Source organism: Chelonoidis abingdonii, chromosome 6 (assembly GCF_003597395.2).
Source record: "Chelonoidis abingdonii isolate Lonesome George chromosome 6, CheloAbing_2.0, whole genome shotgun sequence".
In the NCBI taxonomy this organism is placed as follows: Eukaryota; Metazoa; Chordata; order Testudines; family Testudinidae; genus Chelonoidis; species Chelonoidis abingdonii.
Window position 1 is genome coordinate 51,183,627 of NC_133774.1, and position 20,143 is coordinate 51,203,769.

The window sequence follows — 20,143 nt, forward strand, 5'->3', positions numbered from 1 at the left end:
GAAGGCTTCCTGCTACCCCGGCTTAGTCACGCAGCAGCCACATCGTGAGGTGAAGAGACTGCAGGTCCGGGTGGCGAAGCCTGCTGTGGTCCTGAGTTATGAGGTTTGGGTGGAGTGGCAGCGTAACTGGGTTGGCTATTGACAGGTCAAGCAACGTGATGTATCAGTGCTGCCTGGAACACGCTAGAGTGATCATGATGATGTGCGCTCTGCCCCTGCGGAGTTTGAGCAGGACCCAATGAACCAAGGGGAACGGTAGGAAGGCATAAAGAAGTTGGCCTTTCCACGGCATCAGGAAAGCGTCCGAGATCGATCCCGGGGAGAGACCTTGGCAGGAGCAGAACATCTGGCATTTCCTGTTCTCATGGTAAGCGAACAGGTCTAGGTGAGGAAAAGTCCCCACTTCCGGAAAACAGAATGCATCACATCGGGGCAGAGCGACCATTCGTGAGACAGGAAAGACCTGCTGAATCGAAGCGCCAAGGCGTTCCAAATGCCTGGGAGAAAGGACGCTACCAGATTTATCGAGTGAGCTATGCAAAAGTCCCAGAGATGGATGACCTCCTGATAAAAGGGGGAGGACCATGTCCGTCCCTGGTTGTTTATGTAGCACATGGCCGTTGTGTTGCCTGTAAACACTGGGACACCATGGCCTCGCAGCTGCTGCTGGAACCCCTGGCACGCCAGGCGGACCGCTCTCATTTTTGGACATTGATGTGGAATGCCAGCTCCTGAGAAAACCAAAGGCCTTAAGCTCGAAGGTGACCGAGGTGAGCACCGGAGCCGAGAGATGACGCGTCCGTCGTCAGGGACAGTAAGGGCTGGGGCAGATGGAACGGCATCCCTGCCCATACCAGGGAGGGAGGTAGCCACCATTCTAGGGAGCCTAGGGTGCTCGAGGGAATGGTGACTATCGTGACCATTGGGTCCCTGTCCGGGCGGTACACCAAGTTGAGCCAAACTTGGAGAGGACGGAGGCGGAGCTTGGTGTGTTTGGTTACAAACCTGCAGGCAGCCATGGGACCCAGGAGACCGAGACAAGTGCGGGCCGAGGTCGTTAGGAAAGTCTGCAGACCTCGGATGATTGTTGCCATCGCCTGAAACCGCGGCTGTGGTAAGCAGGTTCCGGCTAGGCCGGAGTCCAGGATAGCTCCAAGTCTAACCTTTGCGTGGGAACCAGAGTGGATATTTTTATAGCGATCATCAGGCCTAGACGTGTGAATAGGTCCTTGACGATGGCCACATGCTGAGTGATTTGTGTCTCAGAGTCTCCTCAGATAAGTCAATCGTCCAGATATGGAAAAACACATATCCGACATCGGCGGAGGTAGACGGCGACTACGGCCATACACTTGGTCAATACCCATGGGGCTGCAGAAGGGCCAAACAGGAGGACCATAAACTGGAAGTACTGACGGTTGGCTAGAAAGCGGAGGTATCTCCTGTGCGGAGGGAAGATGGCGATGTCAAAGTATGCGTCCTTCATATGGAGGGCGGCATACCAGTCTCCAGGATCCTAGGACAGGATAATGGTTCCCAGGGATACCATGCGGAACTTCAACCTTATCATAAACTGGTTGAGTCCTTGCAGGTATAGGATAGGTCTGAGACCTCCGTTCGAGTTGGAGATTAGGGAATAACGGGAGTAAAACCGCTTGCCCCTTTCATCCATCGGCGTCTGCACCTCTTGTAAGAGGAATTGCTCATGAGAGGGGTCCCTGAAAAGGGACAGGGTTGGAACAAATTGGAGGTGGTACCCATACTCCACCGTGCGTAGGACCCAGCGATCTGAAGTTAACTGGGATCACGCCAGGAGGAGGTAGGAGCGGGATCCTGACCTGTAACTGGTATGCCGCCCTCGGGTGCACCTTCGAAAGTTCGTCTTTGGTCTCGGTGGTGATTGCGAGAGACTTTGATCATGGCCGTCTAGAGGTCCTGACGGTTGTCTGCAACCACCTCGGCCACGCCGTCTGCCAAAGTCCTGTGTCTGGCTAGGCACAGAGTACGGCGCTGTGGCTAGGGACGGAAAGGTCTGCATTTGGTTGCCGGTGTATGCACGCCGAGAGAGCACATTAGGACCCTGTTGTCCCTCAGGCTTTGCAGCCTGGGGCTGTCTTTGCCGCGAAGAGGCCTTTACCATCAAATGGTAAGTCCTGAATGGTATACTGCAAGCTCCGGCCGGAGGTTTGAAACCTGAAGCCATGAGATGCGCCTCATGGCAACACCCGAGGCCAGAGTCCTGGCTGCTGAGTCTGCTGCATCCAACAAGGCCTGGAAGGAAGTTCTGACCACCTTTTTCCCTTCCTCCAAGAGGGCAGCGAACTCTTGGCGGGAGTCTTGAGGGAGGAAGAAGCTCCATAAACTTACCCACCGCCACCCAGGTGTTATAATTATAGCGGCTAAGCAAGGCTTTGTTGATTTGCCACCCAGAGCTGTAAGGCCCCTGCAGAGTAGTCCACCTTGCGGCTCGAGTAGGTTCATTCGCCTAGCCTCCTTCGATTTCGGGCTGGCTCCTGCTGGCCATGCCGTTCCCTCTCCTTAACGGATCCCTGAACGACTAGTGCGAGCAGGAGAGGACGGACATACAAGTAGTCGCACCCCTTAGAGGTCACATATATTTACGCTCGACTCCCCTGGCCGCAGGAGGGATAGAGACTGGGGACCACCATAATTTAGTATCGGCAGCATTCGCCTGGATGGTCCGAATAAATGGGTAGGGCCCCTCTAGTGGGGCAACTGCCGATAGAATGTCCACTACCGGGTCCTCTACCTCCAGGACCTCCTCCACCTGGAGGTCCATACTGAGTGCTACCCTCCTTAGGAGGTCCTGATGGGCTCTCAGGTTGTTGGTGGGCACATCAGAATCGCAGTCCTGAGCATAAGAGCTGTCTGCGTGGGATGACACTGATGCGTGTCTGGATGGCCATGGAAGTGCTGAAAAACCATGCGCAGAGTCTCTGACTGTATCAGACCTTGCCCAACTCGGCACCGGGGACCGATACCAGGAGCCGTACCAGTATCTGGAATGAGATCCAGACCTGCGACCAGAGTGGTGCTGGGAGGTCGACTGAGATCTCGAGGCTCTACGTCGGGAGTAGCTACGGGAGTCACAGTGCCTGTAGCGGTGCCGGGAGCTGGAACGGTGCCGAGAGCAGTGGGTCAGTGAACGGGATACCGACTGGTGCGGTGAATGCGACCGGTACCGAGGAGGAGAAGAGCACTGGGACTGCAAGTGGCGTCGGGAGTGGGAATGCCGATGGGACCATGATCATAAATGGTGCCGCTCTGCTGTGCCAACAGAGGATGGTCGTATCAAGATAGGCTTGCCAAAACACTGTATTACCCGTAATGGCGGTGCAAGGGGTTCAGGTAGCATCGACTCTATCATGGCAATGAGATCCCTCGCCGTTGGGAATGTCTCCGGCGTGGAGGGAACAGTAAGCTCAACCACAGCGTGTACCGGCGAGCTGTCAGGCACCAGATTCGACAGCCCTTGTGGGACTGGGATCGACTGTGCCGACGTCGTCAGTGCCTCGGCAGGTGTCAGTGCCGGGCGATTCGACTGAGACAGGCTCTCTAGCTGCGGTGCAGTTGGCATGGAAGCAGCAGGAGCAGGGAGCTCAACTACTGCGCATGCCAGGGAGCTGTCAGGCACTGGCAGGAGGAGTCGTAGGCTCTCTCGACCTCGGAGACAGGGAGCGGTGCCGAGTCGACTTTGGTGCCGGCGACGGCCGGTCCCGAGAGGCCTTGGCAGTACTAGCGGGGTCCGGTGCAGAGGAGGCGCTTCTGCCCACCGACTGACCAGCACTCAGTGCCGAAGGCGGAGGGCTAAGTGAAAGTCCCGCTCCTTTTTGTTCTCGGCTTAAAAGCCTTGCAGATGAGGCACTTAGCTGTCAAGTGCAATTCTCCGAGGTACTTCAAATAGGAGTCTTGCGGATCTCCTGTCAGCATCAGCTTGTGGCAGGCCGAGCACAGTTTAAAACCCGGTGAGCCGGGCATGGGCTCCGGCACTGGGTGTGGGGAAGGGGCTACTCCCCGAACCCCGCTAACTATTACTAAACTAACTATGCTAGTAAAGAGAAAACGTACAACTATATAAATATATATATAAAAAGGATAACTATATACACGAGAACTACGAATAGCTAGGGAAGTGGAGGTCAGCTAAGACGGGCTCCACTGTTCCAACGACCGACACAGGCAGTAAGAAGGAACTGAAGGGTGGCTGGGTCGGCAGTGGTATATATCCGGCACCATAGCGACGCCACTCCAGGGGGTGCCCAGCCGACCCACCGAGTGTTGCTAGGGTAAAAATCTTCCGACAAACGTGCACACGGCACGCACACACCTAACTGGAATGGATATGAACAAGCACTCGAAGAAGAATATATATTATATCTAGGTTTTTTGTTTCTACTGGTGGCACACACAAGCACATACCTCAGTGCATGTAACAAAATTTATTCCTCACATGGATGGAAAAAGTTGGAGGGAACATTGGAAGCAACCATAAGATATGGTGAGGAAGACTTCTTCACCTTTAATTCAGGGTGTGTGTTTGCTCTTTGTGACTTGTTTGCAATATGGGGGCTGTGTTGGATCAGATTCCTCAGCTGCTGTGAAACTATTCTAATAGCAGCAATGTTCAGGAACTTAGTATGCAACAGTCAATGCTTCTCTCACTCTGGTGATTCAGCCAGTACTTTTTCCTTGTGCTTCATGAAATAAACTACCTTTGGAACAGCTGGCAGATGGCTAAATGTTTGCAGTAGTTAGCTACCTTACAAGTCTTAGGCTGAAGGGTCTTAGAAATTGCATTAGATGTCATTGCAGTAGATGAAAAGATTAACGGCTTAATCCTACAAGAATTCTCATTAGTTTCAATGCAAGCTCTGTATGCAAAAGAGTTGTAGAACCTGAACATGAGCAAATGTGGGATAGATACATGGATATAAAATGAATCACCAATGATTTCCAAACTGACTAATTGCAATGTATCTATATTTCCTACAGTTTTAACTGGATAACATGCTCTTCACCCCTTGTCCTGAACTGCTGGATAGGACTGCTGTACATATTTAAAATAGCTGCCACATTCCACAGGTGATTTCATTGCAATGGTGTATGTGACATGATGCCTGTATTTGCAGAAAGTTTTGAGATCCCCTGAAAAATGATATCCTGCTATATATATATATATATATGTATAAAATGTTAGTTATCAGTGGCTGTCAGTCAAGCATATTATCTCTACAGTGCCATTGAAAATTCTGACTCCAAATTCCCTCTTCCATTTTCAAGAATCCTAAGAAGGACTCCACTCCCAGCATCAACTTCCCCGACGCCATGATTAGCTTCAAAAATGGAACCCAACAGATGACCATACATAAGAAACCCACAGATCACCACACTTACCTTCACAGATCCAGTAACCACCCCAAATACAACCAGGCATACAGATACCACAGACTATATTCTGAAAAGAAAACCCAGGATATACATCTTAATATACTTAAAGTCTTCACCAAATAAAGACACTCCAGAGAAACAGATCACATCGTGGAATGAAAGACACTCCAGAAAAGTAGATCCCATCATGGAATGGGTCACTGTAGTGGGGCAGCTGGCCCACTTTGGCAGATAAAGAATTAATATCAGCCCTTGGAGTGGCTGTGCACCTTAGACAGAGCAGCACTGGACAGACTCAGGGGAGCAGAGGGAAAGTTCCAGCCAGATACCTCCCAGGGTGAGGCCCCTGAAAGAAAGGGCCGAGAAGGTGCAAGGGCCAAACAGAGCATGAGCAGTAGAGAGGAGAGAAAGAGGGCAGGACATGGCTGCCGCCAGAAGATCCCTTAGCCAGTACCCAGAGTAGTGGGTGGGCCTGGGTCCCCCTGTCTCCCTAACACTGCACCTGGCCCTAGAGGAGTGTGGTCCGATACAGACTTTGGCTTGCCCCTGAGGCAAGGGGCTAGATTCTGGGAATGCAGTTGGCCACAAGAGCAGGTGCAGACTGAGGACTGCTGATACCCCCAGAAGGGGAGAGAACCAAGTGGGGCACAGCTGGAGGGCTGTGTCAAGAAGAGGATGCCACAAACTAGGGAGCAACGTGGGTCCCAGACAAACAGCAGGGCAGACAGCGGGTGAGACACCACCTGCAGAGGGCGCTCCACAGCTGGAAAGAGCTAATTCCCGGAGCAACCAGCAGGAGGCGCCATAGTGGCGAATTGACAACCTGTACGGTTACAGCCACCCAAATATCCCAGGGGAACCTCCTTCAATACAGGGAGGGAAGCACCAGTCACACAGTTCTAGTTGTCACATACCTCCCCACAGTGGAAAATATAAGGCGTATCCATCAAGCAATTACAACCTATACCCAATAGGGACCACATCCTGAGAGAAATCTTTCCGCAACCCCCCCTTCTAGCCTTCAAACAATGCCCCCAGCACACCAAGCTCATCATCACAAACAAGCTCCCCATAGATGAGGGCACACCAACTCAAAGCAGCACCGGATCCTGCCATAACAGATGCAAAACCTGCAAACACATCTCTAATGTCATGATGATCAATAGGCTCCATAACACACTTGTCAAGATCCATGGGTACTACGCATGCCTATCACAACATTGGGTATACTTCATCCAGTGTGCTAAATGACTTAACAACTATTTGGGTGAAACAAGGGAATCACCATGCTCTCAAATGAATTTACTCAGAAAAGACAAAAATGTCCATGGGGAAACACTTTTCACAAAATGATCACTCCACATCTGACCTCTCAATCCTCATCCTCAAAGGAAACCTGCAGAATGCCTTCAAAAGACAAGCCCAGGAGCTTAAATTCATAATTTTGCTAGACACTAAAAATAATGAACTCAGTAAAAACATTGTTGTAATGAGCCATAAATCCAATCTGTAATCTACTAACCCTCCTTTGTCCACAATTGCAGAGGTGTGGACTGCCCACTTCACGCTGAATGATCTCTTACAACATCATAACTTCTTATGCTTAGTAATCTGTTCCATCTTGAAGTTAGCTGTGACACTGAGTACCTTTCCCAGACTTCAAGAAGATCTCTATATAAGCTCAAAAGCTTGTCTGTTTCACCAACCGAAGTTGGTCCAATAAAATATTATTTTACCCATCTTGTCTCCGTACAAATGAGGAAGAGGAGTGAGGGCTATACATCTGCGGAAAAATATACTCAAAGAACAAGTAGTATTTCTTTCACCTTTGAGAAATTTCTCAGCAACACTGAAGAAATAAGAAAAACGCTTAAGCAGTCAAGTCCTCTCACCCCCTCCCCAATAACCTCATCGACACCTCCTTCAGGAGGCATGCCCGACAATTTAAAAACCAGCGGTTTGGTTCAAGTGTTCTCCAACTTTAAATTTTGAGTCAACATCTCAAAAAGAGATCCTCTTATGGCCCATGATCCCTTCCTAATATCTCATTCTCTGCTAGTCTGCACTTGAAATATTTTATTCTGCAGATGATAGTCTGAGAAACACAATTCTACTCAAATTAATACCACATGGAATATGTACCAGTTATTTAAGTACTGAATAACACATTCACTGAATATATTCTTTTTTTCTTCCTCAACTCCTGAACATCAGCTACTCAGTACCTAGCTTCTTCATAAAACATTTTAATAAGTTTGGATGAGTTTCCAATGGGCCTCTTCTAGAAAAGTAGCAAGACAACTGTGCAGTCATTATTATAGTAAGGGAGCAATTGTTACTCTCCTGCATCAGTATCAAAACACATCGACAAACTACAATTTCTTATTTATTTTTTTACAATGGGAATACTTTTCATAAACATTTTATTTCACTGATATCTCTGTTTTAAACCAGCATACATTGTACATAACAGCAGGGATCCATTGTTCTGTGACAACATCCTAATTAGGAGTGTTGAGAATGTTCAGTCAAGTGATTTGAATGCTTGGAACACTACCTCATAACAATGAATTAAAAAATCATTTATAATCTGCACTACTTGTCATATATTTTTACCCTATAACAACAGAAAAAAACCTGTATGAAACTTGTATTAAAGCAATGTATCTTTTTTTCTGTTACTGTACTGCATTTTAAAATATTCCCATAGAATACAAACACTAAAGAAAAAGATATACCTACTTTTTACTACTCTCAAAAAAGTCTGGCCTCTGTTCAAATACCATTAAAAGTGGCAACATTTAGAAACCTATTATTTAAAAAGTTGCTTAATCTTCGCCACTGAAAAGACGACAATATTTTTAAATACATTTGTTTTGTTTATATCAGTACATTACTGAATACTTTTCTCAAAAAAGTCCTTAAAAGTAGCAGCTTAATGTACTGGAGACAAAATTACATAAACAAGGTGTTTGCATGTGTCACTGCCTTCTTCTGAATGGAATCAAACCAGACCATCAGGTTTCTGATGTCTTCCCTAATGACTACCAAGAGGATAAGCATTCAAGCCAGTGGAGGCCTATGTAAGGCACAAGATCCATGGTTTAGTTTCCCGTGCGGCATATGTGCAGTTTCAACTGGAGACTGGTGTACATTCCAAAACTCTGTAGACATGGATTCATTACAAAACCATGTTTTCATTTTCTACCCCAAGCATTCCTTTCTCTAAAAGTCTCATCCTTTTCTTCTAAAAGAATCCTGAACCGTACATTTTGAGACTTTTTTCCAGATTTCAACTCCACTTTGGGTTCACAACAAACCATGTCTATCATTTGTAATCACAGTACTATGAACATCTAATTCACAACTTTGTGGATTGAATTTGGATACCTCTGCTACATAAACATTTATCTAAAATCTCGGAACATACTCCGGTTCGGCAAGGGCACACAACAAATGAGTTTCAAAAACTCTAATCACTTAAAACAGTTACTGAAGAACTTAGTCTAAATTTATTTCCCCTTCATGGCCAGCCTCCTTACTCTAGAATAAACGAAGCGTTAAAAAAGAGAGTAACTGAATGTTACGTAATAAATATAACTAGCTCTTATACAGTGCATGTCATCATTCAATCTCAAAGTGCTTTCCAAAATTATCCTTGTTTTACACATGGGGAAACAAGAAGGTGAAGTCACTTCCCAATGTCACCCAGCAAGCCAGTGGCCAAGTGGGGAACAGAAGAACTCAGTTCTCCCAAGTCCTAGTTCAGTGTTCTATCCATTAGGTCTGTAAAGGTAAAGGGAGATGGTATGTTATGTGTTTAAATTATACATTTGTTGGATATATGTTGTACATCTAAGTGCACTGGATTATTCCCCCCCCCCCTTATTGTCTGAATTGTAAATGCTCAACATTTTTACACATTTTAATACATTTGGAATTGTAGGGTCTATATTCTGTCCTATCTGAAATGTGGAAAGAATGATACTGAATAACGAACTGATCCAAAATGTTGATGGGTACAGACTAAGCTTTAAACATTAAAAATGCACTAAGCTACATTTAATTTGACTATACTAGACAACAACATACCTGCGGTTTGAAATTTTATAGACACTTTTCACATCAGAAAATATTGCATATGTTTCATTCAAAATTAAATAGACATTATTGACTTCTTTGTTTTTTAACTAAGTAACTAAGACTTCTCTTCTGTCTCAGTGTGCAAATACACCTGCTACGCCTCATCCTTAATGCTATAGCTACTAGCGTACACTCTCTTGGAGGACCTGGGGAAGAATGTGCTTGTGAACTCCCCCCGCATAGCAATACGTGAGTGATACTGACTTGCCAATGAGACAAAGCACAACTGGACATCAAAACAGTTAAGGAACTATACATAAATTGAGAAAAGTGCACAAAGTAAATAAAAAGGAAAAATATCTAATCTCAATTACAATAATTTTGTGCTTCTTGGTTAACAGTAGGAACTAAATTTTCAGATGGATATATGTGATTTTATTTTTCCATCTGTTGTTAAAGTAACACCAAAAGGTTAAAAGTTTGTTTCTACTGTTAATCAACTAACACCAGACACTATCAAGTATCCTTTTAAATGCTATTTACAAAGCTAAAGAAAGTTTTCATATGGTAGTTAAACATACATCCCCCTCCAATGCTGTAATACTGTTCAGAATTTTTACACTGGATTTAACAACATGCAGTTTTAAGAAATTTGTTGAATTTAAGACTGCAAACAAAACATGTATGCAGTTATTTCTTAAAATTTCCACTATATTTATAAAATTAGTTTACTGTAAATAAGGAGAACTATTATTCATATTTACAAAGCAGACAATACTGAAAGCAACACTCTCCCTTCTGATGTTATCCTTGCTCCATTTTTAGCAAGTACATACTTTGAAATTATCATGGCTCATTTATAAACCTTTGTATTATAAAAATATTAAGGCAAAGACATCAGAGCTCCAATATCCCACAAGATTATAGACACACCTATGGGTTTTACATTTAAAAGGGCCATAGTTCTACAAAAACAGAGCCTTTCAAGTTACACATAAAATTTTAATGAAACACACTAAACCTTAAAATCTAAATTTGAATTAAGACCTTTCAATGTAGAAGGTTAGTTTAAAAATTCTACACACAAGCTTAAGCTAGTTTTCAATGTTTTGTAATTTTTCTGAGGAAAGGATTAATCCAGTTAAAACAAATCAAAATTCTCTACAATGCACATGTATCCATTATTCACAGTTCTGTAAGTAGTTCATTTCTCTCCATTTACACATTTCAAAAATTTTAAAAAAAAATGTCACTGTAGTAGTATAGAGACAATTAAGTAAATTAGTTAAAACTACAGGATATTTTAAACGAATAATTCTGGAAGGGTATTAAAAAAAAAACTAGGATTCACTGCAGGCTATAAATTCCTGATGTTACTCTCCATCGCTCCCACTATGTTGGCAGAAAAACATATTTCACAGGGAGGGCATGATTTCGGAAGCAGAGTTTGCGTTTGCTAATAACAGTACAAGTGCAATACGCTGGAATCGGAGCTATTTATCGTGGCAGTTTTATTGTATGAAAAGTTAAACGAATAACCTGTAACTTTCAAGTATGAGTTTTAACAAACATCAAAGAGATTAGAAACGAATGAGACCTAGTTGGAGATCCCTTCCAGCGCATCCCTCGAGATAAACGGACGGTAATGCCATTGAAGTCACCATGTCTGAAACACGCCCAACCAGTGCTCTGCAGGACCGTGAATCGGCGCATATCCAACAGCAGCGCACAGCGAGCTGCGCCCGCTTCTACCCACAGCAGCCTGCCCCTAGCCTTGGCGCGACCCAGGGAGCCGGCTCCCCAGAGCTGCAGTAGGAACTCTCGGCAAAGGGGCTCCCGAGCCTCGGCTGCGCCCCGTGCCAGAAGGGACCGGGTCACGGCTCCGTGTGGTCCCGGACATCGGTGTCCTGTTCTGTCCGCAGCAGGGAGCGAGGCGGGGAGGCCCCAGAACTGCCGGCGGCGGGAGAGGCCAGGGATACGGCGCGCGAGCGAGGAGAATCCGACCGACCCTCATCTCCTCCCGCACCAAGGCCCAAACCCAACCCCCGGGGTAGCGTCGGAGCCAGAGCGGCTTGCCCTGGAAGGGACTCGGCTATGGCCGGCAGCTGGCAGAGCGGCAGTGAGCCGCGGCCCGAGCGGACACAACCAACAGCTCCTACCCAGAAGCTCTCCACGAAAGACGCCATGACCGCGCCGCCGCCTCAGCGTTGGATGAGCCTGGCCCCGACGGCCTCAGCCACCAAGACCCAACGGACGAAACAGCCACCGCCGCCGTCCTCCACGGAGCGCCGCCCTTCCCGTTACTGTGCGGCAGCCACTCCGCCGCCCAAACGGCGCTGCCGCGCACGCGCCAGCCAGCCCCTGCCACCTCCTTCAGGGCGCAGGCGTCCTCTGCACCTCTCGCCCCGCCCCCGGCCAAGGTTGTGCGCAGGCGTAGAGAACGGGCGGTGCTCGGGTCTGAGGGGGGCCTGGCTGGGAGAGAGTGCGGGATCCGCGCTGTCCCAGGCGGCAGCAGGAGGCATAGGTCCTGGTTAGCTCTTTGCCACTTCTAACGTATGTAGATGACTAACATAGTAAAGGAGGCAGGCGGCTCTGTAAAGGAAAAAACTTTTGCACGCAACCAGCAAACCCAGACTCTTTAGGCAGGTTCGATGAAGTCTACTTTAGTAAACCATTTCCAACAACAGAAACAAAACAAACAAACAAACAAAAAAGGTCAGCTACACTCCTTTCTTCAGCCACTCAAGCAGCAAAGATGAGGAGGGGAAGGTTACAGTTCAGAGAGGGGGGTCTGCCAGTGGTCATCGTGTTGATCAGACCACCTCAACTGAGGCCTATCACTTAGGAGGCACTATGGAGAAGATAAAAAAAAAAATCGAATCACCTCAGGAGGGAACAAGTTCTAAATATACATGCTGTTGTGCACAAGAGAAAAGGCAAAGTCAAAGGAGTGCACATTTTGCATTTGGAGCAAATAGAGGTTAGGTTTCTGATACTCCTTAGTTCCTGGAGTTGTTCATTCCAGTCTTGGATCAGTCTCGGGGGTTGGTCCATCTCCTACACAGACAAACTTTACCCTGACTGAGTTCTACTGTTCCAAAACGAATGGAGTTGACCGAAGTTTTCATCTCAGAGGTTTAGGCAATCTTTTAGAAATCTTAAATCCAGACAACAAATACTATAAAGACTTTACACTGGCTTCTCAGAGGATGTTAAGATCAGAAGACAGGTCTGAGGTGTGTGTAGCCCACAAGGTTAATACAGACTGCTGAAGCATGTCTTCTCAGCAAAAGGTCCCTGACCTCTGATAGCTTCATGCCCACATGAGGATTCCAGCACTATAGTCCAGAGGAGATGTGACAAAGGCAGGTATACCTAAGGCCAGCTTATCATCTGCCAGGATGGGAGTTTCCAATCCAACCAGCCAAGGCAGATACCATTACTTGTGGATTTTGCTATGTGAGAACTTGGAGTTGATGGAAGTAGTATGGTCTTATCTCCACTTAGTCTTCATCCCATCTGTGTCATCTGCATAGTGCTGACGCTTGCATACTTGTCTGTCTTGTTCACCTAGTGGCTGCATATAGATGTTCAACAGGACCAGAGAATTTATCCTTGCCTGATTCCAAAAGTGAGAAATTTAGTAATGGAGGTGCAGTTTCCCATCACTACTTGTTAAGTGTACCCCTCCAGGCAAGGACTCAAACCATTTTAGCACATTACGTTGTACCGCTGCCACCTCTCTCAAATGGAACTGCTGTCTCTCATGGTCAACAGTGTCAAATGCTACAGAGAGGCCCAGGAGGACAAGAATGGACATCTGGCCACTATCCACTGACAGCAGCACATCGTATATCAGGACCTAAAGTGGATTCTATCTAGGGTGACCAGACAGCAAATGTGAAAAATCAGGATGGAGTGGAGGTGGGAGTGGGAGGGGGTAATGGGAGCCTATATAAGAAAAAGATCCAAAAATCATGATTGTCCCTATAAAATCAGGACATCTGGTCACCCTAGTTCCAGCCCACATCCTAGCCTAAATCCAGATTGTGCTGGGTTCTAGGATATTAGCTTCAATTAAACAAAGCATAGTTATCCATTAACTAACTTCTCTATGAGTTTGCTCTAGAATGGTAGAACTGATACATCCAAGGTGGATTTCTTCAATAGTGGTCAAATTATTGTATGTTTGAAGGAGGAAGAGAAGATTAATTCACTAAATAAAGTGTTGGCAATTTCAATCAGAAATTGTTTAAGACTCTTTCATTAGCCAGTGAGGGCATGGGTCAGACTGCCAGTTGGGAGACTAGGGTTGAGATTTTAGGGTATCCCAGTAGCCCTTGAGGAATGAATATACTCAACTCTGGAACATATATGGGGATCCATGAAATTGGAGAAGCCTTCGTTAATATGCTGGAACTTTCTGGCCAAGTAGGATATTAGTTTTCACATTATTTGGGTTCTGTTTTGTACTGCAGGCACTTAGGATTGATGACACTGTTTATCACGCTGGATAGCTCAATAGGGCAGGATTTGGCAGCTTCAAGGGAGGCTAATAGGAAAGTTACTTGGCCTATTACACAGCCTTAGTATAGGCTTGAAGAAATGTTTTGTTTCAACTTTAATTTTCTGCCATCAATGGTGGAGTTTCCAGCCCGCTCTCTATCCGGGGCAGAGTCTGGAGATAAATGTGAGAAGGGAGGGACAGGCAGTAGAAACAAAAGTAAAACTGTTTGGGCAGCATATTCCAGAAGTCTTGAGGTCTTTCTGAGTATAGCCTTCATTGAGCTGAGATCTACCATACCATTCTCTCACTAGAAGGGAAAGCCTATAATAGCAGCAGGCTGTAAAAGACACACGGTTTGGGAATATTTTAATGAAGTGCCTCTACAGTGGGTAAGACAGGCATATGTGCAAAATGCAACAAAGAAATGCAAGGCCTGGTTACCCGAATGAAACATCATCATGATACGTGTTCCTTCTCAGGAGGAAGTTGCATTGAAGATGATGAAAGGAACATGTCTGAACATGCAGGATCTTCAGGTTGATAAACTTATTTCATACTTCTTTCTTAAGGACTGCCTGTCTTCCTTCTGGACTATTCTTGAATTCTCATGTTTGAGCAAAATATATAGTTGTTACACTATGGTACTATCATTTTAGATGCAGTTGTGATAAATAAAATAGCTGAAATAGGCAGATCTTCCCTTACAATTTCATCTTTAAAGTAGTACTGAGTGTCTGTGAATGCAATGAGTAATATTAAATGAGCAGTATAGTAATCATAATTAAATAATTGCATTGACTTATTTTGTTTAGCAGAATCCATCCTCAACATACAGGATTCTGAAGACTATCCACCTTCAAGATCACCATCATTTTCTATAGTTTCAGAATTATCTGCCAATGATAATGTTTCAGTCATAACATGTATATCACATAGCCACAGTATATCACCTGTAGCAAAAAGAAAAACAAAAATCTCCATCATGCAGAAACAACCATAGATAAGTTTGTGATAAGAACCAGCAGACTACAAAAAGAGGTAATTGATGAAAAAACTGCCCGGTTTGTTTATGCAACAAACTCTCCTTTCTGCACAATTGAGAACCCACGTCATTAACATGGCTCAGTCATTAAGAACAGGATACAGTCCACCTAACAGAGCAAATTGCTGGATAAAAGCATAAGTAATCATATAATAAATAATAATAATACAGGCTATACCTATCTCCTAGAACTGGAAGGGACCGTGAAAGGTCATTGAGTCCAGCCCCCTGCCTTCACTAGCAGGACCAATTTTTGCCCCAGATCCTTAAGTGGCCCCCTCAAGGATTGAACTCACAATGCTGGGTTTAGCAGGCTAATGCTCAAACCACTGAACTATCCCTCCCTCCTTTCATATGAAAGAGAAATTGAGCAGTGTGCAAAAGGACTAGCGGGTAAAATTGTTAACCTGAGTCTTGGTGGGTGAAGCAATGTCCACAATGATCCTGTTGTATGTGCTTGTGTGATGACAGAAGGGAATGTTTTCCTTACAGAAACAATTGATACATCAGGAAATGCACACACAGCAGAATACTTACAAGAAGTAGCAGTAAAAGCTATAACAATCTGTGAAAAAAATTTCAGATGTCTAGTACACAGCTTGGTCACAGACAATGCTGCAAATGTATCCAAGATGGGAAGAAATTGTTTAGAAGAGAAGACAATCCCAAGCTAATAGCATATGTTTGCAGTGCTCATTTGATGCACCTCCTAGCCAAAGATTTTAGCCTTTGTTTCTGGAACACTGATGTTGCTGAAATTGCAAAATACTTCCGTAACGGCCACTTTACAGCAGCTGCTCTGAAAAACGTGGAAGGAACCAAGCTAACTCTACCACAAGACATGTGATGGAAATCAGTAGTGGACTGTTTTGAGCACTATATCAAGAACTGGTCTAATCTGATGAGTTTGTGAACAAAATTGTGGGGAAAAAAAAAGATGGCACTGTCACAGTCAAAGTTCTCTTAAGCCCAGTGTTAAGAAATATTGAGCACATGCTGAGTACCCTGAAGCCTATTTCTGTACCCTTGAACAAAATGCAGAGAAAAACTGTTTTATTGCTGATGCTGTTGAAACTAGGTGAGATCTTAAAAAGAGAAAGATGGAATGACAAAGTTAAATCACAAGCATTAAAAACACAAATGGGACAAGCGGTATCTCCATCTCATTTTCTTGCAAATATTCTCAATACTCAGTATCAGGGTCAAACCTTAACTGCTGAAGAAGAGGAATTGGCTATGACATGGACATCCAGCAATCATACCTCCATAATGCCAACTATAATAAACTTCAGAGCTAAGGGTGAACCATTCAAGAAATATGGTTACTGATGATGTTTTAAAGAAAGTCACACCAGTGAACTGGTTGAAGTCACTTAAGCACTTGGATTCAAAGACTGTTAAAGTGATAATATCACTTAACAGCAGTAGCTTCTTCTGCCAGTGTAGAAGAATATATTTTCTTCCTTTGGACTATTTCATTCCAAATTGAGAAATCATTTGAGACCTGAAAAAGCAGGAAAGCTTGTTTTTCTTTTTCAGATTATGTACAAACAGGAAAATGAAACTGAAGACGACTGAGTTAGCTGCAGAAGCCAACATTTTAAGTTTCTCATGTTGACCTGGCTGACATTCTATTTAATTTTTTTTAAATGTTTCATATAACTATTTTAGTTAATTTTAACAAAAACAAATTTTTAAAAAACTTGAATGTTTAACTAAATTCAAAAATTCATATGCTTGTTCTGTTAATATTATGTTTGCTGTCGAAGAAAAAAATCCAGAATACATAACATTGTTATAGTTAAATAAAACAATTTAAATGTCTGTCTGGTGATGTTCTCCTCCTAATATAGCACGGCAAGAAAATCCTCCAAATATTAATGATTAACCTGTTGAACTGAAGATTGTTCACCTCCCAATGACTTTGTAAGTATCTGTTTGGTTATTTCTTTTACCAAGATAACTGAAACATTCATTTTCTGATATAGCTGTAAAACTAATCTGAAAAGTTTTCAAAATAAATCACTTTAAAAATGTATAGCGTGTACCTTCTAAAAATGAAACCTACATCTGTCTCTGAGTTATAACCACCAACAAGAATGCACTTTTATGTGGAAATCCATGATTAAATAGAGTCTTCCTGACTAGCTATTTAAATCATGATTTAAATGAATTTGATTTAAATCAAATACACCCTGGAGTGAATTTACCTTACTTGTGGATCTTCTTGGATCTGATGTTTGAAAAGGTGAAGGCAGTGCCACGAGCCCTGTCCTGTCTGTGATAGGCCAAGGAGCTGAAGAGTGGAGTGAGAGGAAGAGAAGGTGGGCTAACAGAGCTTGAAGTGTCATCAGGCAAGGCCTCTGATGTAAGCTCTGTTGGGTGCCCTCTCTTTGAATAGGTCATACATTGTTTGTTGGCAACACACCTTACATTGATTAGCATCAGTGTTAATTCAAGTAGTTTTCTGTTACTGTCTTGGGGCCTATACAGTGGATAGATAATAGGTTTCTGTTTTCTATGCCGTTTCTTTAGTCAGTTCCTCCCAATTTGGTCTGTGAAATGTAAAATAGTGCATTGTCATGGCATGATCCAATTGGAGAAAAGGTTGGCTGGTTCACAGAATCTCAGGGCAAAACAGGTCTTTTGGATCCCTTTTGGCATTGTAACCTGATTCTCAAGACTGCACAGAGCTGGAGAAGTCTGTTTCTGGAATAGTGATGGATGTGCTGGAAGCATGGTGGACCATCACTCGGCAAGGTCAAGTCCAAGGACGGGATGAGGGAGGGAGTCAGCATCAGGCATTCATTTATTTAAAATAAGCTAGTGTGTTGTCGTAACACCGTGAGTGCCTGTATTGGCTTTGTGGAGGAGAGAGGAATGGAAATAGAGTTACAGCTGTAACTATTTTTCTGACCAGAAGATGGCAGCAAAGGCTGGAGGAGCAGAGCAGAGGCTCAAGGCTCCTTCTCATAAGCAAGATAAATCGTTTGGGAGCCTCATTCCTAGCCATGGTTCCTGTACTGTAAGGAGATCTGGGAGAGGAGTCATAGCCTCACTTTCACATATTATAAACATCTCATTTTTCAGAATGAAACAGTGGCTCCTGCCCTGCTACTGTGTCCACTATGGGATGGAGGGAGGGGGGAGAGAGGGAGGCAGCGAAAAGGCCAGAAGAACAGGGCCCTAGCCCACTTTGGTTTCCTGACATCAATTCAGGGCTTTACACAAACATTAAGCTAACTTAAGAAAAATATGGGATGTCCAAATCAGCTAAGTGAATCTTAAAAACTTGTCTATAGAAATAATCTGTTTAGGGAATGAGTCAAAAGAAAAGCAAAGAAGGAAACAACTAGTACTATTCAGCAAAATTCCATCCTTTCTGCTGAAAAAGGATAAAAAGGCCATTTGAACTGTCATAAAAATCAACACTGCCTCAAAATTTAGATGTCGAAAATATGGATCATGAACATGGATCAAGTTTCGGTTAAGGTCCAGCATTACAGGAAGAATGGATTTCCTAGGGTTTACTAATTTTCTGTGGAGGATTATTAAAAAGGAAGCTCCATTCCCATATTTTGAGATGTAAGAAACTGAAGGAGAGCTATCTAATCTGTTCTGTGCCTTTTTTGCCTTTGGTTGAAAGCATGAGGAAGGCAAGGCCACATGTGTGGACCAACAGACTGCTTACAAGAATTCTTTGAGTGCAAGTGTGTGCAGTGAATGCCCAAACCCATAATGGAACATACATAGGGCTCAGGCATTGAAGAAACGTTTGTTGCGTTTCTTTACAAACAGGATGATTTATTCATATCATATCTTGATAATGAAATATTTTCTATTCCATCAGTAACTAGGAAGGATGTTAAAACTGCAACTATTAACTTTAAACATTTTACAGATTAGCAGGACCAGATAACTTGCACCCAGGGCCAGTGCTTCCATTTAGGTGACTGCGCTAGGATTTGGGGGGGCGGCATTTTGCCACCCTCGGTGGCAATTCAGCAGCGGGGGGTCCTTGCGCGCTGCAGGTCTTCAGCGGTAATTCTGCGGCGGGTCCTTCACTCGCTCCGGGACCCGCCGTCAAAGTACCCCGAAGACCGGGAGCGCAGAAGGACCCACCGCCGCAGAATTGCCAGGAACGACCGGGAGCACAGAAGGACCCCCGCCTAGGGCGCCAAAAATCCTGGCGCCGCTCCTGCTTGCGCCTAAAAGTATTAAAATAATTGGTCAAGAAGCTCTCTGAACCATTAATGATGATTTTTTTAAAAGAAGAAGTTTTTGAACACATAGAAAGTTCCAAAGAACTAGAAAAAAGCTCATGTACCAATATTTTAAAAGGGTAAATGGGATGACCCTGTTAACTAGATGTCAGTTAGTCTGACCTCAGGAAAAAATCATAGAAAGGTTCATAGGACACAATCAGTAAAATATTAAAGGAGAGTATCATAATTAATGGCACTCTACATGGTTTTATAGAAAACCTGAGATTAAAGTTTGGTTCACAACTGTATGACATAATTGACTTCTGTAAGAAATTTAATTTAGGCCTACATGTCCTTCTGGTTAAAAAAATAGCACCGTACAAAAATCAATGTAGCCCATATTAAATAGATTTAAAAACTGGTTAATGGATAGATCTCAAAAAGTAATTGTACATGGGGAATTATTATTCTGTGATGGCATTTCCAGTGGGGTCCTGCATAGATCTATTTTTGGCCAAATGCTATTAAGTATTTTTATTAATGGATCTTTCAGATAATAAAAATTGTTGCTGGTAAAATTTACAGACTACAAAAATTTGTGAAGTGGTAAACGATGGGGTCATATCACTTACCCAGATCAATTTATATCGCTTTGGTAAGGTGGGTTCTTTTGAACATGGATTTTATTACTGACAAATGTAAGGAACGAAGAACGCAGGTGACAAAAGAGAGGACTATCCTGGGATGCAGACACTCTGAAAAGCACAGAAATATCATCAGCTCAGTGGTTTTCAACATGTGGTCCATGGACTCCTGGGGGTCTACAGACTAAAATTTTCAAAGGGGTCCACACCTCCATTTGATATTCTTTTAGGGGTCTGCAAATGAAAAAAATAT

At 44.1% G+C, this 20,143-nt stretch overlaps 1 protein-coding gene across 5 annotated transcripts in view; it reads right to left on the reverse strand.

Annotated features, from left to right (window-relative positions):
- The window catches only part of FCHO2 (FCH and mu domain containing endocytic adaptor 2), a 239,032-nt gene extending 227,133 nt beyond the window's left edge, over positions 1-11,899 (reverse strand). For all 5 annotated transcript variants that reach the window (XM_075067024.1, XM_075067019.1, XM_075067023.1 and 2 more), the window contains exon 1: positions 11,652-11,899. In XM_075067024.1, coding sequence (XP_074923125.1) covers positions 11,652-11,678 — 27 coding nt within the window. In that variant the 5' untranslated portion in view covers positions 11,679-11,899. The remainder of the gene's footprint in view (positions 1-11,651) is intronic.
- Positions 11,900-20,143: the final 8,244 nt, after the last annotated feature.